Source organism: Phyllostomus hastatus, unplaced genomic scaffold (genome assembly GCF_019186645.2).
Source record: "Phyllostomus hastatus isolate PE091 unplaced genomic scaffold, TTU_PhHast_1.1 phas_contig_150, whole genome shotgun sequence".
Classification (NCBI taxonomy): Eukaryota; Metazoa; Chordata; class Mammalia; order Chiroptera; family Phyllostomidae; genus Phyllostomus; species Phyllostomus hastatus.
The window spans coordinates 1,096,057-1,113,586 of record NW_025333611.1 but is presented as its reverse complement, the minus strand read 5'-3'; the positions used below and the strand labels follow the sequence as shown (position 1 = coordinate 1,113,586).

The following is a 17,530-nucleotide window of genomic DNA, read 5'->3' as shown; positions in this document are numbered from 1 at the left end:
TCTGTGTGCCGAGCAGTCATTTCGAAGATGTGGGGTTTTGTGACTTACAGAGGTCTCTGGCACCCTTGTCCTGGTGAGTCATTTCATTTCTCGGATGAGAAAAAAGTGAGTTGGGTTATCGTCACCCCAAGACCAGAAGCTAATCTGGAAACGGGGTCGGTAGTTGTGACGGAGGCCCCGGGACAGACACCCCGCAACGTGGGGTGTCCGCCGGACAGCCCTCCTGTGGGGAGATGGTGTGCGGTTTCACCCCTTCGGCCTCTGGGTGTTTATTAAAACCAACCCTTAGTCTGTCTTTGCTTAATAGAAAATACCACTCGGCGTTCGAAGCCCACGTGAAGTTAACGTTTCAGACCCAGAAATTCAGAGCAGTAACCCTCCTTTCACTGGAGGGCTCCCTGTCTGATCTTCACAGTTCGCACCTCCACGTGCTAACACGCTCGGCACAGGCAGCCGTCACGGAGACAGCTCTGAACGGGGAGCTCTGAGCACGGTTTCCGCACCGGCGGTTGTGGCAGCGGCCGCTGCCGGGGGATGTGTCAGGAGGCCAGGGAAGGCCAGGGAAGGGTGGGTGGCGTCCTGTCATCCTGACGCCCCGGGGTGATCGTCTCAGCCGCAGAACGCAGAAGCGTCACACTCCCCAGTGACCGGCGCGGTTCACGTGCTCAGGGTGCTTCTGGAAACAGGAGTGTGTGTGTTTCATTCCGTGGTGTCGCCTCAGTGGGGCGCTGTGGTGTGCGTTCACCCGTGGGGCTTAGCCAGACCACCGGTGAGACGGGCAGAGACCGCCAGCAAGCTCGCTGCGCCCCCAGCTCCCAGCGGCAGGGCGGGCTCTTCGGGTTCCAGTCCCTCCACCCGCACAAGCTGGACGGAACAGCGTCCGCTCTGGCACTGCAGTTGGGCCCCTGGGGGGCTCGGCACCTTGGGGGCTGAGCCCTGGGTCCTCCAGGACCCCAGCCTGCTGGGCCAGTGGGATTCTGGGTTTAGCGGCGAGAGCCCTGTTTCCCAGCAGCAGGTGCCAACATCCCCCCTGCCCAGCAGCCGCCCTCACGAGGAGCCGTGGCGGGTTTGCTTCTGTGACTTACCAAGGAGGGGCATCCACCCTCCACCTGCCGCTGCACGGGTCGGGCCGCCTCTCTCCCCGGCGGGGGCATCCCATGAGCTGACACCCCACTCTGACGTGGCCCCCGGGTGTGTAGGAAGCTCTGCTCCTGCCCACCTGGGTCCTGACTCTTCCCACCAGGTCTCTCCCTCAGAACTCTCCAGAACGTGGGGGCTGGTTATTTAGGGCCCAGGGTGGCCTCGTTGTCACAGGTAGCTGTGACTTCCACGATGCTGCTGGCGTCTCTTCAGGTGAGAGCTTCCTACCACGAGCAGGTGAGAGACTCCAGAAGCCCCCTCCCTGGGTGACACCTGGCGCCCAGAGCAGCTCGCAGGGTGGGAAGTGTGCCTGCAGCGTCCCCAGAGGCCTGGAGACCCCGGCTGGGGCTGCGCACCTGGGGCCCCCCACGCCAGGCCTGGGAGAGCTGAGTTTCCCTTCTCCAAGGTGCTCACCCCGGACAGCAGCAGGAGGAAGCGGGCATTTCCGGAAACGGCGAGTGCTCCGACGTCCCGGCGGGCGGTAACCCTGGGACCTGGGGTGGTGAGTGCTCCGACATCCCGGCGGGCGGCAACCCTGGGACCTGGGGCTCGGGGCCGGCGAGGGGAGGGAGCGGGGGTCCTGCCCGGAAGGGGACAGTCCCCCATCCCCGGGCGGCAGCAGGGCTCCTCGGCCTCCCGGCTGGCTGTCGGGGCGGGGGGGGGGGGGCAGGACGGCTGGGAGCAGGCGAGAATCGCTCTTACCTCGGGCCTTGAGCTGCGGGAGCAAGGTCCTCCTCCGGCCCCCACTGGCCTGGCACGGCACTGAGACGGAGGGTCTCACGGGGGCTGCGGCAGCCCGGCTCAGAGGTGGGCGCATTTCCATGGGGTCCTGCACTCGCACACACACGAGCGGGGCCGCCAGGGCTGCCTAGGGGCCTGCTGGGGGCTGATGGCGGGGGACGGGGGACGAGGGGGACAGGGCCCCGGATGTCCATCGTCGTTCTCAGGCTCCGCTCCTGCCCGGGGCCACGACGAGCGGGGTCGCGGCAGCCAGAGCTGCGCACCCGGGGCTGCTGTGGGGATGGGCAGGACAAGGGAAGGGCCGGCCGAGGGACGGAGAAGGTGACACGCTGTGTCGTCCTCCGCCGCCCACACAGACCCCCGCAGACCAGCCCCCAGCAGGGCTGGGGCCCCACCGTCCACTGAGTGGGGGGCCTCTCCAGGGTGGGGGGCCCAGAGGGAGCAGCTGCAGTCCGTTCCCGAGGGGCGAGGGTGGAGGCACCGGGGCCTGAGGCCCCTTCCCCTGCACCAACCCCATGCCCGCTCCTGCTGCGGAGGGTGGGCGGGCAGAGCTCCTGGCCACTCCTGCCTTCCACACCCGGGCTCCTGTCTGCAGCCCGGAGCCCTCGCCCCACCTTCGGGGGCCCCTCGGACCCCAGTGCCGTCCTCCGGGTCGCGTGGCTCCTGTCTAACTCAGCGGAGAGGCCTGCCGCGTGCTGGCCCAGCTTCCCCACTGACGGGCGGAGGCGGGGGTGGCCACCGAGGGAGACACGGGCATCAGGGCCCCCCGCCCAGCTGACCCCTGGCCCCCCGCTCCCCCGGACGGCAGGCCAAGCCTGCGGAGACCTCGGTTGGAAACTGGACTCTGATTAGAGTGGGCGTAGGGCCCTGCAGACAGGCTGACCGCCCAGGAGAGGGTGTGCGCGGGCCCCAGCCCCATGTAGGCCACGTGTGCCGCCTGCAGGGGCGCCGTGTTGGCCGTGGCAGGGAGGGCACGTGGAGGCCGTGCTCTGGGCAGGGGGTCGGCCCATGGGGGGAGCTGTGTGGAGAGGCAGCCCGAGCGCCCAGTGGGGCCTGCCAGGGGGGTGGAGCCTCCCGGGGACAAAGGGGCCTGCCCCCTCCCCGGGACCAAGTGTGTCCCGTGCGGGGGCCCCCCCCACCCCCCGCCCTCCAGCGTGAAGACACTCCCGCCGGGACTCGCCCTCTGCACAAACAAGGCGGCGAAGCCCCGGCGGCTGGGGCTGTTGACATTGGCTCCTGGGCCCGAGCGCTGCCACCTACTCGGCCACAGGGACCTCCGGGGAGCCCGCGGGCAGGGGCAGCGGCGGCCCAGCCTGCGGGTCAGGGCCGGGCCGGGCCGGGCCAACGGGCTGCCTGGGTGCTTTCCCAAGAAAGACCCAGAACGCAGGGCCAAGCGGAGGCGGCGAGGCCTGACCGGCGTGGCCTGACCGGCGGACCCACAGCTTCGCAGCCCCTGGCAGAGCCCCAGGCCCGGCCGGGCCCACTCGGCCACCAGAGGAGGGCGCCTGCCTGGCAGGGTGGCTCTGAGCACGGAGGCCAGTAGGGCCAGGCCGGCCAGGCCTGTCGGCCACAGAGCGGCCACAGAGCGGCGGCTCCACGTGGACCTGCTGTGCCACAGCCCTGGGGCGCTGCGGCCTCTCCTCCGACCTTGGCGGGTCTAAACGCAGACTGTGGCCGCGCCCTCCGCGGCCTGGCTCGGCCAGGGCGTGCTGATTTCCCCTCTCAGCCCTTCTGGACACTGGTCTCCTCCCAGAAAGGTCCGGATGGCCCCTGGGTCAGCGTCAGTGGGACCCGTCCCTGCTCCCCGCCCCACGGGGCCAGCACGAGGCTGAAAGGCCGTCCTGTCCCGCAAGGCCGCTGGGGCCGGGGCCAGCGGGAGGGTGCGGGACGGCTCCGTCCCTCGTCTGCCGTCTGCCGGGGCCGCAGGGAGGAAGAGGGAGGACCCAGGGGCCAGGAAGCGGGAAGTCAGGGCTGCCAGAGAGGATGCGTGTCTGTCGCCCCGGGGTCAGGGCCACGCTGCCCATCCCCCTCGGCCCAGATGTCGTTCCGGGGGGGCGGGGGGTGGGCTCTCGGGGCGCGCTGAGCATCTGGCCCCCTGACACCAGAGCGGTCACGGGGGTGGCGGCCGCAGTGTGTGCCTAGCTCCGCCCAGGCCCCCGTGCTGGGCCGGTCTCCGAGCTGCACTGTGACTCCAGGGACTCGGGAGGGAGAAGGGGCTGGGAGCGGCCGTCTTTGTCCGTTTACAGAGTCTCCAGCCCTGAGTTGTTCTTTCCAGAATGTCTCTCCCCCCAGCGCCTGCATTGGGGGACGATGGAGGGGAGGTGGGGGGACAGCCAAGGAGGAGGCTCTGCGGCCGGGGGCTTGTCCCTGCCCACTGGAGAAGGCTTTTGTGGGACACTCGTCGCAGCCGAGAGCCCAAGGCCACGGGCACAGGTAGGCGTGCTGAGAACGTGGCCCTCACCGCCCCCCAGCCCCCGCCTGTGACCCGAGCTCCCTCCCTCAGGTCCCCGAGACCCAATCAGGTCATTTAAGAGTGCGCGACACTTTGGATGGGAGAGCGAAAGGATCTCGGTTGTAAACATAGTTGTCGTTCAGCAAGTTGGTCCGACGCGTGCAGACCTGTCTGGGGCGGGCAGGGGGCGGGGGACCGGCGTGAGGAGGGCCCACTCCCTGCCCTTGCCCTGTCCACGCTGGGGCGCCCTGCGGCCCTCACTCTGGCTCCTGGGGACTCACCTCTGGCTCAGAGCGGCCACATGGAAACCCTAAACCGAGCTTTACATGAGGAAAGGAACCACCCTTACTCGCATGTCCCGGTAACCCCCGGAAACGGGGGGTCAGGCCCAGGTAGGTCGGGGGGTCTCACGGGCTGGGAGCCTCCCCGCAAACAGGTCTCCCGCGGCGCCAGGGCGTCCACGGCAGCGCCCACCCACACCAGCTCCCCCTGCGTCCCCCCCTCCCCAGGGCCTGGGCTCCGCGCCGGTCCCGAGCTGTGGCAGGCCCTCCGGCACCACCAGGGAGCCCAGCCCGTCCCCGGGCTCGGCTGTGCCGCGAGGGCAGGGGTCCACGCGTCGGGGGTGGGGGCTCCGACAGGCCGGCGCCGGGCTCCAGGCGCTCTCGCAGCACAAGCCCGCCCGAGAGGGCACCGCGGAGCAGGGTGCCCTCCCACCCCTGCCTCCCGGCCGCCGGCCACATCCTCGCCACGGGTCGGCTCGGCTCCGGCCCAGGCAGGGAGTCTCTCGGGGGAGGGGCGACACCCTCTCCCCACTCTGCGCCGGAGCCCCGCCTCCTCCGCGGAGCCCCCGCAGTCACGGGGGTGGCGCCCCGAGGAGCAAGGGCCCGACACTGCAGGGGGTTCTCGGGATTGGGAGGAGGGTCCAGGGGCCTTCCAGGCTAGGGGCAGGGGAGGCAGGCATCTCGGCCGGGCAGGGGTGAGGAGAGGCCCGAGGAAGGACGTGACTGAGAACCAGCCTCCTCGCAGCCCGGAGCTGGCCTCCCTCCTCGGACGCACACCCAGCGGGGCCTGAGCCTTGTCCCCGCGGCCCTGCACGTGACCGCCACCAGCTCGGAGGGGACGCCGAGGACGGCCCCATTCCACCTGCACAACGACAGCCACGAGTCGCCCGCAGGTGAGGCTCTGAGGCCCGGCCGCCCTCCCGCCTCCCAGAGAGGAGGGAGGGGCCTTCCGGAACCTCAGACACAGGAAGAGCCACAGGACGCTTTGGGCTTCAAACACTGGGTCTTAGAATGAATCCAGAGTCATTTGGTCGATAGGCTTTGCCTTTATTCAAATGGAAACTTTTTAAACTGTGCGTTTTCATCCAGAGGTGGGCTTAAAGAAAAAAATTAACACCGTCCGCCTTCGAACTCTGAACTCGGAGTCAAGTTGCCGAGGTTTTGAACAAACCTTCCCAGGGAGCACGATCTCCCTGCGGTGCCGCGGGCCGCCAGCAGAGGGCAGCACGGCCACGCAGGGAGGGAGGACAGGAGGGCCGCCCTGAGGGTCCTGTTCGGCCGGCTCGGCCTCCCCGCCCCACCTCGGGTGGCAGTGAGCCTGCAGGGGACACCAGGCCGTCGCTGCAGCGCGGGGGTGGCCCCTTCATGATGCCAGAGCCCCGGTGAGACCATGGACCCAGCTCCAGGCCCTGCCTGAGCAGCACGGGTGGATCTGGCTCTTGTTGACAGACGGCCAGGCCCGTGCCCCCTCCTCCCCCCGTGTGCCTGCACCGGGCCCCAGGGCGGAGCAGGAGGACCCCAGGGAGCTGGGCCCAGTGCGGGTCCTTCCCTCCACCCGGGGCTCTGCACCCAAGGACCCCACTGCGCAGACAAGGTGTCTCCCGTTCCCCCATCTGGCCGGGGCCCCACCCCCACCCCCACCCGACGCCCCCTCCCCCTCCCCCTGCTGGGGGTCTGCCCGGGGGCAGGGGGGCACAGCTCTCAAAGGCACGCCTCCCCTGAGAGCCAGACTCTTCAGGGGCCGGAGGGGATCCTGACGCAGAGACGCAGGCAGACGCCAGGCGGGGCGGGCTCTGCACTGCCCTCCCCACCCCGGGGCCACAGGGACCTGCAGCCGGCCCCCCTCCCCCTCCCCGCCCGGGCGAGCTCGCCTCCTGTCTGTGGGCCTCCTGGCGGAGACCCCGTGCCAGGAAGCAGGTGGCTGGGCCGCAGGAGGGACCCTCCACGGTCACGCCTCCAGGCTCCCTTGGGACGACGCCGACTCCGGGGCCCTGTCCAACGCCCTTTATTTCCAGTAGAAAAAGCGCCGCTTCCACAAGGCAGCAGAAGGCACGGCGCCAACCCCGCCGGCCCTGGCTTCCCTGAGGGTCCTGTGTGGGGCCGGGCTGGGCCGGGCCGAGGGAGGGGGAGGCCCGGCGGCAGGGACAGGGGGGCCTGGGGCGGGGGGGCGGGGCGGCCTCAGTAGCAGTCGGCCTCGTGGTCCCCCAGGACGCCCGCGCTGGCCAGCATGTCCTGCAGCAGCGACTGGGGGCTCCGCTCCACGTGGTCGCTGCTCTCCGCCAGCGCCCCCCGCAGGCCCTCCAGGTCCAGGGCCCGCAGCAGGGCCACCGCGGCCTCGGGCTCCAGGGGCCCCAGCGGCTGGCCCTGCTCGCCGGCCCGCCACCTCTGCAGCATGGCCTCCGCGGAGGCGGCGTCGGGGCCGCCCCCCGTGCCCTGCGGGCCGTCGCAGGGGGCGGCCCTGTCCCGCAGGAAGAGGAGGAGGTCGCAGGACTTCTGGGCCACGGCCCGGTCGCAGTCAAACAGGGCCCGGAAGGCGAACTCGAAGAGCCGCACGCGGCAGAGCGCCTGCAGGGCCTGCGCCAGCCGGCCGGGGGCGAGGGCCGCGGGCGGGGCCGCCGCGTAGGGACAGTCGGGGCCCGGCTGGCCCAGCGCCTGGGCCAGGAACACCCGCGCCAGCTCCAGGCCCTGGGCCCGCACCTCCCAGTCCAGGTCCCGGCTCGCCGCCTGCAGCACCCTGGCCACGAAGCGCTCTGCGTCCGCCGCCACCTCGGCGTGGCCGTCCCTCAGCCACTCGGTGAAGACCTGCATGGCGGCCCTCCGGGGGAAGCCCTCCGAGTCTGCGGACAGCACGTGCAGCAGGTCCAGCAGCAGGCTCTTCTGCGGGACAGAGGGGAGCACGGTGGGCCTCGGGGCGGGCGCCCGCTGACCCGGGCGGCAGGCCGGGGGGAGCCCCGCGTGGACGGGCTGTGCGGGCCTGGGGACGGGTCTCGGGGGTGGGCTCCAGGGCCCGGGCCCCGCCGACTCTCACCTGCGGGCCTCCCGGGCGCTCAGGGCTGCCTCGGGCGGCGTGCAGCCCCCGGCCAGAGAGCAGCCCCACGGCGGTCACCGCGCTCGCGCGGACGTAGCTCTCGGGGTCCTGCAGGAGCTGCTCGGCAAGCTCAGGCACCTCTGAGGCCAGGAGCGCGTCTCTGAAGCCGGCCTGTCCTGGGGACGGGGTCGCCACAGCCAGCTGGGACCGGGGGTCGAGCCCACGGCTCCCCCGCACACTCAGAGGGTGGCCAAGGGGGCCGCGACACCCAGGCCGCCAGCACCCCCCAGGTGCCCCCGCCTGCACTCACCTGCCCAGGACCGGGTCACCTGGGCCAGGAACTCGAGGCCCGAGTCCCTCACCTCCCAGGAGGGGCTGCACAGGCGCTTCTGCAGCACAGGGAGAAGCTCTGGGGCGGGAGGGCGGTTCAGAGTGGCCCGGCCGCCACCCCCGGCCCCGCCCCCGCCGGCCCCACCCCTCGGCCGCAGTGTGCCCTGGGAGGGGCCGGTTACCTCCAAGGAAGCGCTGGGTGTGGGGGTCCAGGTCGCAGGAGCCGGGGGGCTGTGGGGAGCTCAGCAGCCACCTGAGCGTGGCCTGGAAGGCCTTCCTCAGGACCTGGGGCGGCAGAGCTGGCTGCAGGGCCGGCAGCAGGGGTGCCCGCCGGCCCCACCCGCACCCCCACCCCGTGCCCCCTGCCCCGGATGTGAGACGGGGCCGCCCGGGGAGGGAGCAGTGGGCTTCCTTCCGTGAGGCCGAAGCTTCACGAAGCAGCAGGACTGACCCCCAGACGAGGGAGAGTGAGGGGGCCCCGTGGGGAACCTCACTCCTGAGGACGTGTGTTCCTGCCCCCAGACCCTGGGGACGGCCCACGCGCCTGTGCCTGCATCCAGCGCTCCCCACCGCCGCTCAGCGGCCCGTGTGCCGCTCGCTCCGCACCCACGGGGCCCGGCTGCAGTGAGGGGCTGGGGGAACGGGCCTGGCTGCAGCGAACACCGGACACCCAGCACAGGGCCCCCTGGCTCCAGGTCACGTCTCCTGTGGAGACCCCCCGAGGAGCCCCGGCCTGTCCCGCTGCCCAAGGCCCAGTGCACCCCGGCACCAGGCCCTCAGCCCCGCCAGGCCAGGCCCCGGCCGGCCCCGCCCCCAACACCGCAGGCCTGTACCGTGGGGCTGGAGTCCGGGCTCGAGAGGTAGTCTAAGAGGACGGTGAACACCCGCGGCAGCAGCTCTCGGGGGCCTGAGAGAGACGGGGGCGGGGGGGGGGGGAGGCCGCGGCCTCCAGCGGGGCTCCCCAGTGGAGGAGGGAGTGCATCCACCTGGAGGAGCAGGGACAGACTGCCCCGGAGACCACGGGCAGGGGCGGCGGCCCCCAAGCAGCAAGGGGGGGGTGGGGCTCGCTCCAAACCCGCATCGAGCGCGAGGAGTGTGCGGACGCACCTGTGTCCTGAGACAGCGCCCCCAGGAAGTCCAGGGCCGCTCGCTGCACCCGGACGCAGCCGGCCAGGGTCACGCAGAGGCGGCTCCCCACGCCGGAGGCCGGCACCGCTGAGCCACGGCAGAACTGCAGGACGGTCACCGCGGCGCCGAGCAGGGCGGCCTGGGGCCAGGGCGAGGGGCGCTGGGGCTGGTGGGCGGGGAGGGTCAGTGCAGCCGCGGGTCTGCCTGGGGGGGGGGGAGCTCGGGCCGGGGCCACACCTACCGTTGGCAGCAGCAGCTCCAGGTGGGCCAGGGTCTGGCACAGAAGGCCCACGCAGGCCGACCTGGAGGACAGGAGGGCGTCCACCACGGCCGAGTTGCCCTCGGGCGCGGCAGGCAGGCCTGTGGACGGACCAGAAATGGCTCCCAGTCAGCGGGCATGGCCGCCACGGGCCTTGTGAGAGGTCGCCGACCCCTCGTCCACCCTCCACCAGCAGAGACTAGGCCTGGAGGAGCTGAGCAGGCGGCTGGCCCAGGGTGACGGCCAGCCAACCTGGGCTGGGCCCGAGTCCCTGCCCACGGCCCGCTCACGGGCCAGCTCCCAAGGCCCAGGAGGCCCCTCCCCATGCTTGGCACAGGCCCCACGGCACAGCTGGGTCCCCCCCCATATCTAATCCTCGAGCTGCCCTGCGGCTGACGCGACACGTCAGAGCCCAGGCAGGTCCAGGGTCTCGGAAGGCAGGCAGGCCGGCCGCTCTGCAAGTCGGGGTGGCGTGCACCCCGCTGCCTCGCAGCTGCCCTGGCCCCAGAGTCCTGCGCCCCCAGGCCAGCCTGCCCTCCCAAGAGGCGTACCTGGGGGTCCGGGGGCCTCAGCAGCGGCCTTCAGGACGCAGGCCAGGGGCTGCAGGAGGACGTCGAAGGCCTGTGTCCTCAGTGCCTGGGGACTGGGGACGCAGGACGCGGTGAGCGCCGCCCCCGACCCCAAGGCAAACCGGCGCCCTCCCCACAGCCTCGGCCAGCGTGGGGTGTGCGTGGGGTGCAGGCCCAGCTTCTGGGCACTGGCACCCAACCCGGGGTGGGCACCCAGTGCTGTCCCAGGGCCCTCCGCCCGAGGTCCCTGGGAGGGGCAGGGGCAGCGGTGAGAGTAGGTCGTGGACACAGGCCCAGCCCCGGGCGCAGGCGCTCCGCGAGCCTGTCTCACCCCGGGGAGCCCGGGGAGCTGCTGTCGGAAACGGTCCCTCTGTCTGCAGAGACGGCCCACACACCACCAGCCACACACGGCCCAGCAGGCCCTGGGGGGCAGCCTCTGACGGTCCTCAGCCTCCAGCGCTCCCTGGAGCCCCCTGCCCCCACACCGTGGGCCCCGCACTCACCAGTCCTGCAGCTTCAGGACCCCCAGAGCCAGAGGCCCCGCCTGGGTGGGGCTCAGGTGGCCCAGAGTCTGCACCAGCGTCTCCCACAGGCTGCTGTCAGAACTCAGCGCAGGGGACCTGCAGGGAAGGGCCCCAGAGAGAGGCCGTCGTCACTCCTGCCCGGCCCCCACTGCCCACGCGGTCGGTACCCAGGAGACGGCCAGGCCCGCAGCTGGGCGTGCCCAGCAGGCGGAGGGTCCACCCCAGGGCCCGGCTTTCAGACCCTCCGCCGCTCCCCCCACCCAAGGCGGCGCGCTCGGGGAGCCAGTGAGACGCGGCCGGGCGCTGCCCTGAGGAGTCCCGAGGACGGCCAGCACCCGCGCCCTTCCCCCGCCCCCCACTGCGCCCCGGGGGTGGGGACCTGACCGGGCGACGCTGAGGAGGAGGTCCACCAGCGCGTGTGCAGCCGGGACGGGGTCCTTCTCCAGCAGACCGGCCACGAGGGGGCTCAGCCGCACCCAGAGGACCTGCGCCCAAGGGCCGTGGCAGCGCCCGAAGGTGGTGCTCAGGACGTGCAGGGCCTGCATGACCCGCGGGGCGGCTGCGGAGCACAGGGCCTCTTCGATGTGGCCCACGATCCTCTGGGCGCATGCGGGCCAGTCACAGGCCTGCAGGCCGGGCTGGGCCCCGGCTGGGCCCCCCATGCACAGGGCCAGGATGTGGGCCAGGAGCTGCCCGGCCGCCGAGGCCACGAACAGGCTGGAGTCTCCCTGCAGGGAGAAGATGGTGTCCAGGGCGCCTGGGGTCGGAGAAGAAAGTGGGGTCAGCGCTGGGCGCTGGCGGACAGGGCGTGCTGGAGGCCGCAGCACGGGGCGGCATCTGTCAGCAGAGCCCAGCCCCTCAGGGAGGCGCCTGAGCACGGCCAGCTGCCAGAGGGGCCTCCAGAGGCCCGGCCGTCCTCTGCTTCGACACCGGGGACCTGGAACTGGGCCGCGGCTGGTGCAGCTCAGTGGGGTGGGCGTCGTTCTGTGAACCAAAAGGTCGCCGGTTCGATCCCCAGTCAGGGCACATGCCTGGGTTGCAGGCCAGGTCCCCAGTAGGGGGCGCACAAGAGGCAACCAATTGATGTTTCTCTCCCTCTCTTCCCTCTCCCTTCTCCTCTCTAAAACCAAATTAAACAGTTTAAAGGAAAAGGGAGCAGAGCCGGAGTGTGGTGGGGTGGTCGGCACCATTTTCTACCACGGCTTTACACCCGCCGGGGCCGCCGAGTCACTCACCGAAGTCGTCCAGGAAGCGCAGGGCGCTGGGGTGCTGCGCCAGGGCGCGCAGGCCCTGGATCCAGCCGCTGCGCACCGTGGGCGCCGTCCAGGCTGCCCCGCCCAGGAGGCCCGCCTCCCCGAAGAGCCCAGGCAGCAGCTGCCCCTGCTGGAGTGGAGAAGGGCCGGTGACCGGGCCGGGCTCCCAGGGGACGGGCAGCCCGGAGACGCCCTGCCACTGTGGGTGCTCACGGGGGAAGCTTCTTGCACGCTGCGGGCGTGCCCTGGGGCCGCGGTGCCCCCGGGAGTGGCTGGTGCCCCTTGCCCCAGCCCCGTGCCCCGTCTTACACAAAGGTCCCTCAGTCGCATCACCCTTCACTGCAGACACGCTCCCCTGCGGGACACCACCCTCCTCGTGCCCCCACCCCGACGCCCCAGCACAGCCCGTGTGGCAGGCCTGTCCCCACCCTGGTCCACGCTCTTTACACGCCACGGGGTGGGGGGAGTCTCATTTCGGAGACTCGGGGGAGGGGGTGAGAGCCATCCCTGCCGGGAGTGCCCGCGGGGAAGAAAGCCACGCGGCCCCCGCGGCCTGGTGGGCCAGAGGCCCGGGCTCACCTGCAGGTACTGGAAGCAGTCCTCCTGGGCCGCCAGCAGGCCCGCCAGGCGGAGGGAGAAGGCGAGGACGCCGGGGCTCAGGCCCGGGGCTTTCGGCACCTGGCACAGCAGCTCCACCAGGCAGGGGCTGCCCTCCAACAGCAGCAGGCTGGACCCTGGACACAGGCCCGCCGGGGAGCGCGTCACCAGGGGCACGGCGCTGGGGGCCGCTCCCCGCCGCTGCCCCCGTGCTCCCGGAGCCCCTCCTCTCAGGCCTTCAGGGTTCGGGGGGGGGTCTGGCGGGGAGCACACCTCTGCGGCCATTGCAACAAGGGACTCACGTCTCAGTTGGACGTGGGGAACAAACTAGAAAGCCAGCACCTCGCCGCAGCAGGGAGGGGGCAGAGACGGGAAGCGCCAATGGCCAAAAGCCCTGAAAAGATGCACTGCTCTGCTGACTACGGAAAAGAGGTGCAGGTCCAAGCAGGAGGCCATTTCCCCTCTGAGATGGACACTCCCTCCTCAAACCGCGAGTACCCGCTGCAAGGAAGCACAGAGGCGGCTGCTCATGCCCAGACCCGGCCCCAGAGGGCCTGCCCCACCCACGCAGCACCCAGGAGAGGGCCCCGCAACACAGAGAGGCCCTCGGGAGCGAGGGAGAAGAAGGAGCAAGAGGCAGAGACCCACAGCGGACACGCGGGCAGGTCTGAAAGGCACCGGCTCCCCCGGTCAGGGGTGACTTCCGAAGGGCTCTGAAACAAGGCGGGCGCTGACAGCAGACGACGACACGGAAGAGCGTGCCGGCCTGGAGCGCCAGGGGTCCCGGGACCCTCGGAACAGAGGACACAGACTCTTGTTCCCTCGAGACTGTTATCCCGCCAGCGCCCGCCGGGGGCCACCAAAGAACACGTGTGGATGGGGCGCACAACTTCCCAGAAGAGCCAGAAGGAAGAGCGGAAAAACCAGAAGCTTGGACGGCCCGGCGGAGGGCAGAGAGAGAGAGACCAGGAGAAAGGCGCAGAGAGAGACGTGGGAGAAACACAGAAGAACGTGGCGAGCACAGGTCCAACGAGAACAGCAAACGCACAGGCGGATCCGACTAAACTTTGGTGAGAGCTCCTCGGATTAGACTGGGAGCCGAAGGCCACCCAGCACCGGCCCGTCCGTGGGAGACGGAGACGCCTCCCGCCCCCGACTCGCCCGGGGACCCGCCCAGGGCAGGCGGTGGAGAGAGGCAGCAGGCGACTCCGGGATTTGAGGAAGCTGGCGCGGCCAGGGTGGGGTCGGGCTGGACAGAACGGACCCGGGGCAGAACGCCCCCGCCGCGCTGCAGGCCGAGGGTCGCACTCAGAGAGACAGACAGGCCCCGGCAGGCGCGGCGGTCTCCACCGGCTCCGACCCGCCCCAGCGTCCATCCAGGTCTGTGAAGGGGAGAAAAGTCGCCCAGAGAAACACCGCCCAGCCCGAAGTTTCGGAGTAATGTTTTACCCCTCGCAGAAACATGGAGGCAGACGGGCCAGCGAGAACGACGGGGAGTTGAACCAGAGGACCCGTGTGGAGCTCTGGGCTAGGACACGGGGGTGCTGAGCACAGGCTGGGGGGCAGGGGGGCTGCTCCAGTACCAGGCTTCTCTCCCGGGGAAAAGTGGCGCAGAAGCAGACCGTGGCGACGGCTGCCCAACCCGGCTGCACGTTTACGAACAGCCACTGAACTGTGTGCTTTCGATGGGTCAACGGCACGGAATGCAAACTGCATCCCAGGAGAGGTGCTCAAAAATACTCTCCTTTCACCTGACTACAAACTGGGCCACGACTGAGGACTCTGCAGACACCGAAGGGCAGCATCCTCACGCACGACACCCGCAGCACGGGGGACGCGGCCCGTGCCGCACACCTCGACCGACGCCCCGCAGACGGCAGCCCAGGTGTTCCCTCGCTCCGACAACACCCGTTAGAAAGACGGAGAGAAAACCCACGTTTTGAATCTAAAAGACCCCCTGTTAAATACTTTGTGGGCAAAGGAAAAAGTCACGACACAAAGTCCGAAATACCTGGAACCCAATCACAGCAGAAATACTGCACGGCGACACCGCGGGACAACCCCCCAGGGGGGTGCGGCCTCTCGGGCCTGCGGGGAACGAGCAGACCGAGACGGCCACCCCAAGAGAGAGCAAGAGGGAAAGGAGACCCAAGTCAGTATCGAACGAGGGACACCAGCGACTGGGGTCATCTGTGGCGCTGCCGGCAGCAATGAAGCTGGAGACGCATGCGTCACCTGACGACAGCGACGTGACTGACGCAGTGAGGGACAGCCCGTCACCCCGTGTGCTCCGTGCAGAAAACACCCACCGTGAGGGTGAGGGTGAGGGAGGCAAGGAGGACGCCGAAGGGTCTCGGGGTGTCGCTTTTATGGGAAAAACACAGCGTTACGACGAGTCAGGGGAAAAGCCTGACGGGAAATAGAGAGTGGAGGGTGGTGGTGTAAAGAATGGGTTATACTTTCATAATGGGCGAGAAAGCGAAACCGGCTTCTCGATAAAGGAACAAAAACAAAAGCACTGATAACAAAAATACGCCTGTCCACGCCCCCTGCAGCCGCCCCGGGGCTAGGCCGTCCAGCCCCAGCTCCCGCTCCCCCGAGGGCTCCCTCGAGGGCTCCCTCGGGTGTCCCCCAGTAGCTGGCGGGGGGGGGGGTCTTTATAGTGTGAAGGAAGGACTCCACCCAGATGGGCACCCCTTCACCAGGACAGGGGAGCCCTCTGCACCCTCTGGCCCGCGGGCAAAAACAGCAGCAGCACCCCCACCCTTACCGGCTTCAGTTACGGTTTTAAACCAGTCCAGCAGCTTCTCCAAACAGGTATCATCTGCCACGGGCTGCCTGGGGTCTGCCAGGGCAGCACAGAGGGCCGGGAGGAGCTGGGAGCACTCGGGGTCCATGGCGAGGCCGGGGCTCCTGCAAAGGCAATGTCAGGGCCAGGTGCCGCCAGGACTGCCGGACGAGGTGGACGCACAGCCTCGGCCTCCGTGGGGCTGGAGGGAGGAGGTCGAGGGCAGGCAGGGCCCTGCGTCCTGGCCACGGGGTTGGGAGGGAGTCCGCCGTCTGGTATCAATCACGGGGCCTTAGGTGCTCAAAGCTGCCGACCTCGGACTCCGGGGGAAGGAGGAGAGCACGACGCTCACCGAGGATGCGGGTAGGCCAGCCGGGGCTGTGGGTACGTTCTGGGGCAGCCACGTGTACAGCGCAGGCGCGTCTCTGTCCGGGTTGGGAGGTCAGTCCGGAGTCAGCGCGGCTGCACTCGGCTACCCTGCACACGCCAGCGGAGCGTGCGACAGGAAGGCCAGGACCGGGGTGTGCACAGGCGTGTGGGGCCTGGGCGGGGGTCTCCTCGGGTACATGCATTAACGTGCACCCCAAGTGCAGCAAGTAACTTAAAAACTGCCTGGGGTCAAGGAGGGGGGGTTGGGGAGGTGGCCAGCGGTTCTGCCGGGATCGGGAGGTCTGCGTGGGCTGGGGTGTCCGTCTCTCCACCCGGACGAGCCCAGATCCCTGCTGAAGAGCCCTCCCTGCCGTTCGGGGTCGGTTTTAGGCCCGTGAACCCCGCCGCGGGCGCCCGGCCCGGGCAGCCCAGAAGGCCCACAGGGGGCAGGGGCCGCCAGCCGCGGTGGCGCTGGGACCCCCGCGCACGCCGGTCCGGAGTGCGCCCCCGCCCTCGCGCGGGATTCCCATCCAACCCCACCACGGAGCCCGCGACCCCCGGCACGCGCCTCACCAGCTCCGCGTTCCTCGGCCGCCGCGGCCCCGCCCCCGCCCCGCAGGCCCCGCCCCGGGCCGCGCCACCCGCCGGATCTGGAGGGGACGAGGACGGGGACCGCGGCCCTGGGGAGCCGTAGCAGCTCCCTGTAGACCACTCTGGGAGCTCAGGGGTCCGGACTGGGGGGCGGAGCTCAATCTGAAAGGCGTTGGAGACCAGCCGGCGCCACACCGGCCGCTCCGACCCAGAACCTCCCCCCGCCCCGGGACACTCAGTGGTACGTGCCTGAGCGACCGACCGGCCTTGCGCCTGGAAGGCGGGGCTTCTTCGGAAGGGGTGTGGCTATTTACAGGAAGGGGCGTGGCCTGTCCAGCCCCGGGGTACCTCCGGCTCCGGAGGGCTGCACGTGCCAGAAAGGGGCGTCGTCGTCGTCCTTGAGGCAAAGTCCTTGGTCATTTGGCCTGAAAACTGGGCCATCTGGTGCCCGTAGCCACGTGCCAGAGGTTCTCAAGGCCAGTGGATAAAAAAATAAAAGCAAGGCTCATCTTCACTGCGAGTTTTTCAGCAACGTTTTGGGGGAAACGCCGGGTTAAGGAACTAAAAAGCAGAGTTCCTGTGGGCATTAAGAAAAAAGGGAGCTTTAAACACATTAACGTTGATGGGGGACGACTTCAGACAAGCGTCCTTCCCGATGCTCGCCCTCCTGCCCTAGAACTACGTGGGTGGAAAGGTTTGACCTGCATGGGCACCTGCCCTGAACTGAGACCCCCCCTAACGGAAAGAGGGGATGCGCGTCCTCGCCGAGGTCATGGGGGGACCGCTCAGCACTGTGCTAAGTGCTTCTCTCCACACACACTCGGGTGACTCAGCAGCGAGCCCGGAAGGGTGGGTGCTACAGCCGTCCCTCCAGACGAGGAAACTGAGGCACGGGGAGGCTCACTCTCACGATCTCACAGCGAGTGGGTTGGCACAGCTTGGGTTTGGACCCAGGCAGTCTGGCTCTGCACTTACGAGGTCCACAATTTCTTACCAGAAACCTGGGGACAAACGGTTTGGACTTGTTCAGATTCTAGGGATGGTTCACTTGGGCTGTGGGTGAGATTAAAATCCCGGGGTGGGGTGGGGCGTTGATGCCGCACCCCATCCAGGGGTGTCCAACCTTTTGGTTTCTCTGCACCACACTAGAAGACTTGTCTTCTAAGGGCCCTGCATTAAATGCATTGTTACATGTAATCACACACACAAAAAAAACTCGCATTGTTTGAAATAAATCGGGCCGCATTCACAGCCATCCAGGGCTGCATGCCGCCAGCGGGCACAGGTTGGACACCCCTGCAACCCGAAGCATTTCTCGTTCCGCCAGGAAACACGCGAGTACGCACTTCACGTGGAATAAACACTCGACAGCCTCAGCGCAGATGCGTGCGGCCAATGAGTTGAGGTCAGGGCTGATTTAGCCAGCATGGGATTATGCAACTTTTCCAAGGGGTTTAGCAGTAAGAACGGCAGATAAAAG

The 17,530-nt window shown here is 69.3% G+C and overlaps 1 protein-coding gene across 2 annotated transcripts; it reads right to left on the bottom strand.

The window, feature by feature from the left end:
• Positions 1 to 6,271: 6,271 nt before the first annotated feature.
• Positions 6,272 to 16,230, bottom strand: BRAT1 (BRCA1 associated ATM activator 1). Of its 2 annotated transcripts, none has more exons than XM_045824518.1 (14): positions 16,033 to 16,230; positions 15,073 to 15,215; positions 12,285 to 12,439; positions 11,688 to 11,835; positions 10,837 to 11,209; positions 10,432 to 10,548; positions 9,911 to 10,002; positions 9,342 to 9,460; positions 9,080 to 9,266; positions 8,806 to 8,879; positions 8,155 to 8,257; positions 7,953 to 8,051; positions 7,643 to 7,818; positions 6,272 to 7,491 (listed from the first exon to the last, which is right to left on the bottom strand). In XM_045824518.1, exons 2-14 carry the CDS (start codon positions 15,197 to 15,199, stop codon positions 6,793 to 6,795), a joined length of 2,469 nt encoding a protein of 822 aa, XP_045680474.1. In that variant the 5' UTR covers positions 15,200 to 15,215; positions 16,033 to 16,230; the 3' UTR covers positions 6,272 to 6,792. The 2 variants fall into 2 exon arrangements, with proteins under 2 accessions (XP_045680474.1, XP_045680478.1); XM_045824522.1 differs by lacking the exon at positions 16,033 to 16,230 and adding an exon at positions 15,443 to 16,026.
• Positions 16,231 to 17,530: the final 1,300 nt, after the last annotated feature.

What these genes read in the sequence shown, in the direction of transcription:
- BRAT1 (XM_045824518.1), bottom strand. Translation starts at nt 15,199, where the DNA reads ATGGACCCCGAGTGCTCCCAGCTCCTCCCGGCCCTCTGTGCTGCCCTG. An exon ending in ACTGCTTCCAGTACCTGCAG is followed by an intron (nt 11,836 to 12,284) that starts GTGAGCCCGGGC and finishes TCTCCACTCCAG; the next exon opens with CAGGGGCAGCTGCTGCCTGG. An exon ending in AGCGCCCGGGAGGCCCGCAG is followed by an intron (nt 7,492 to 7,642) that starts GTGAGAGTCGGC and finishes TCTGTCCCGCAG; the next exon opens with AAGAGCCTGCTGCTGGACCT.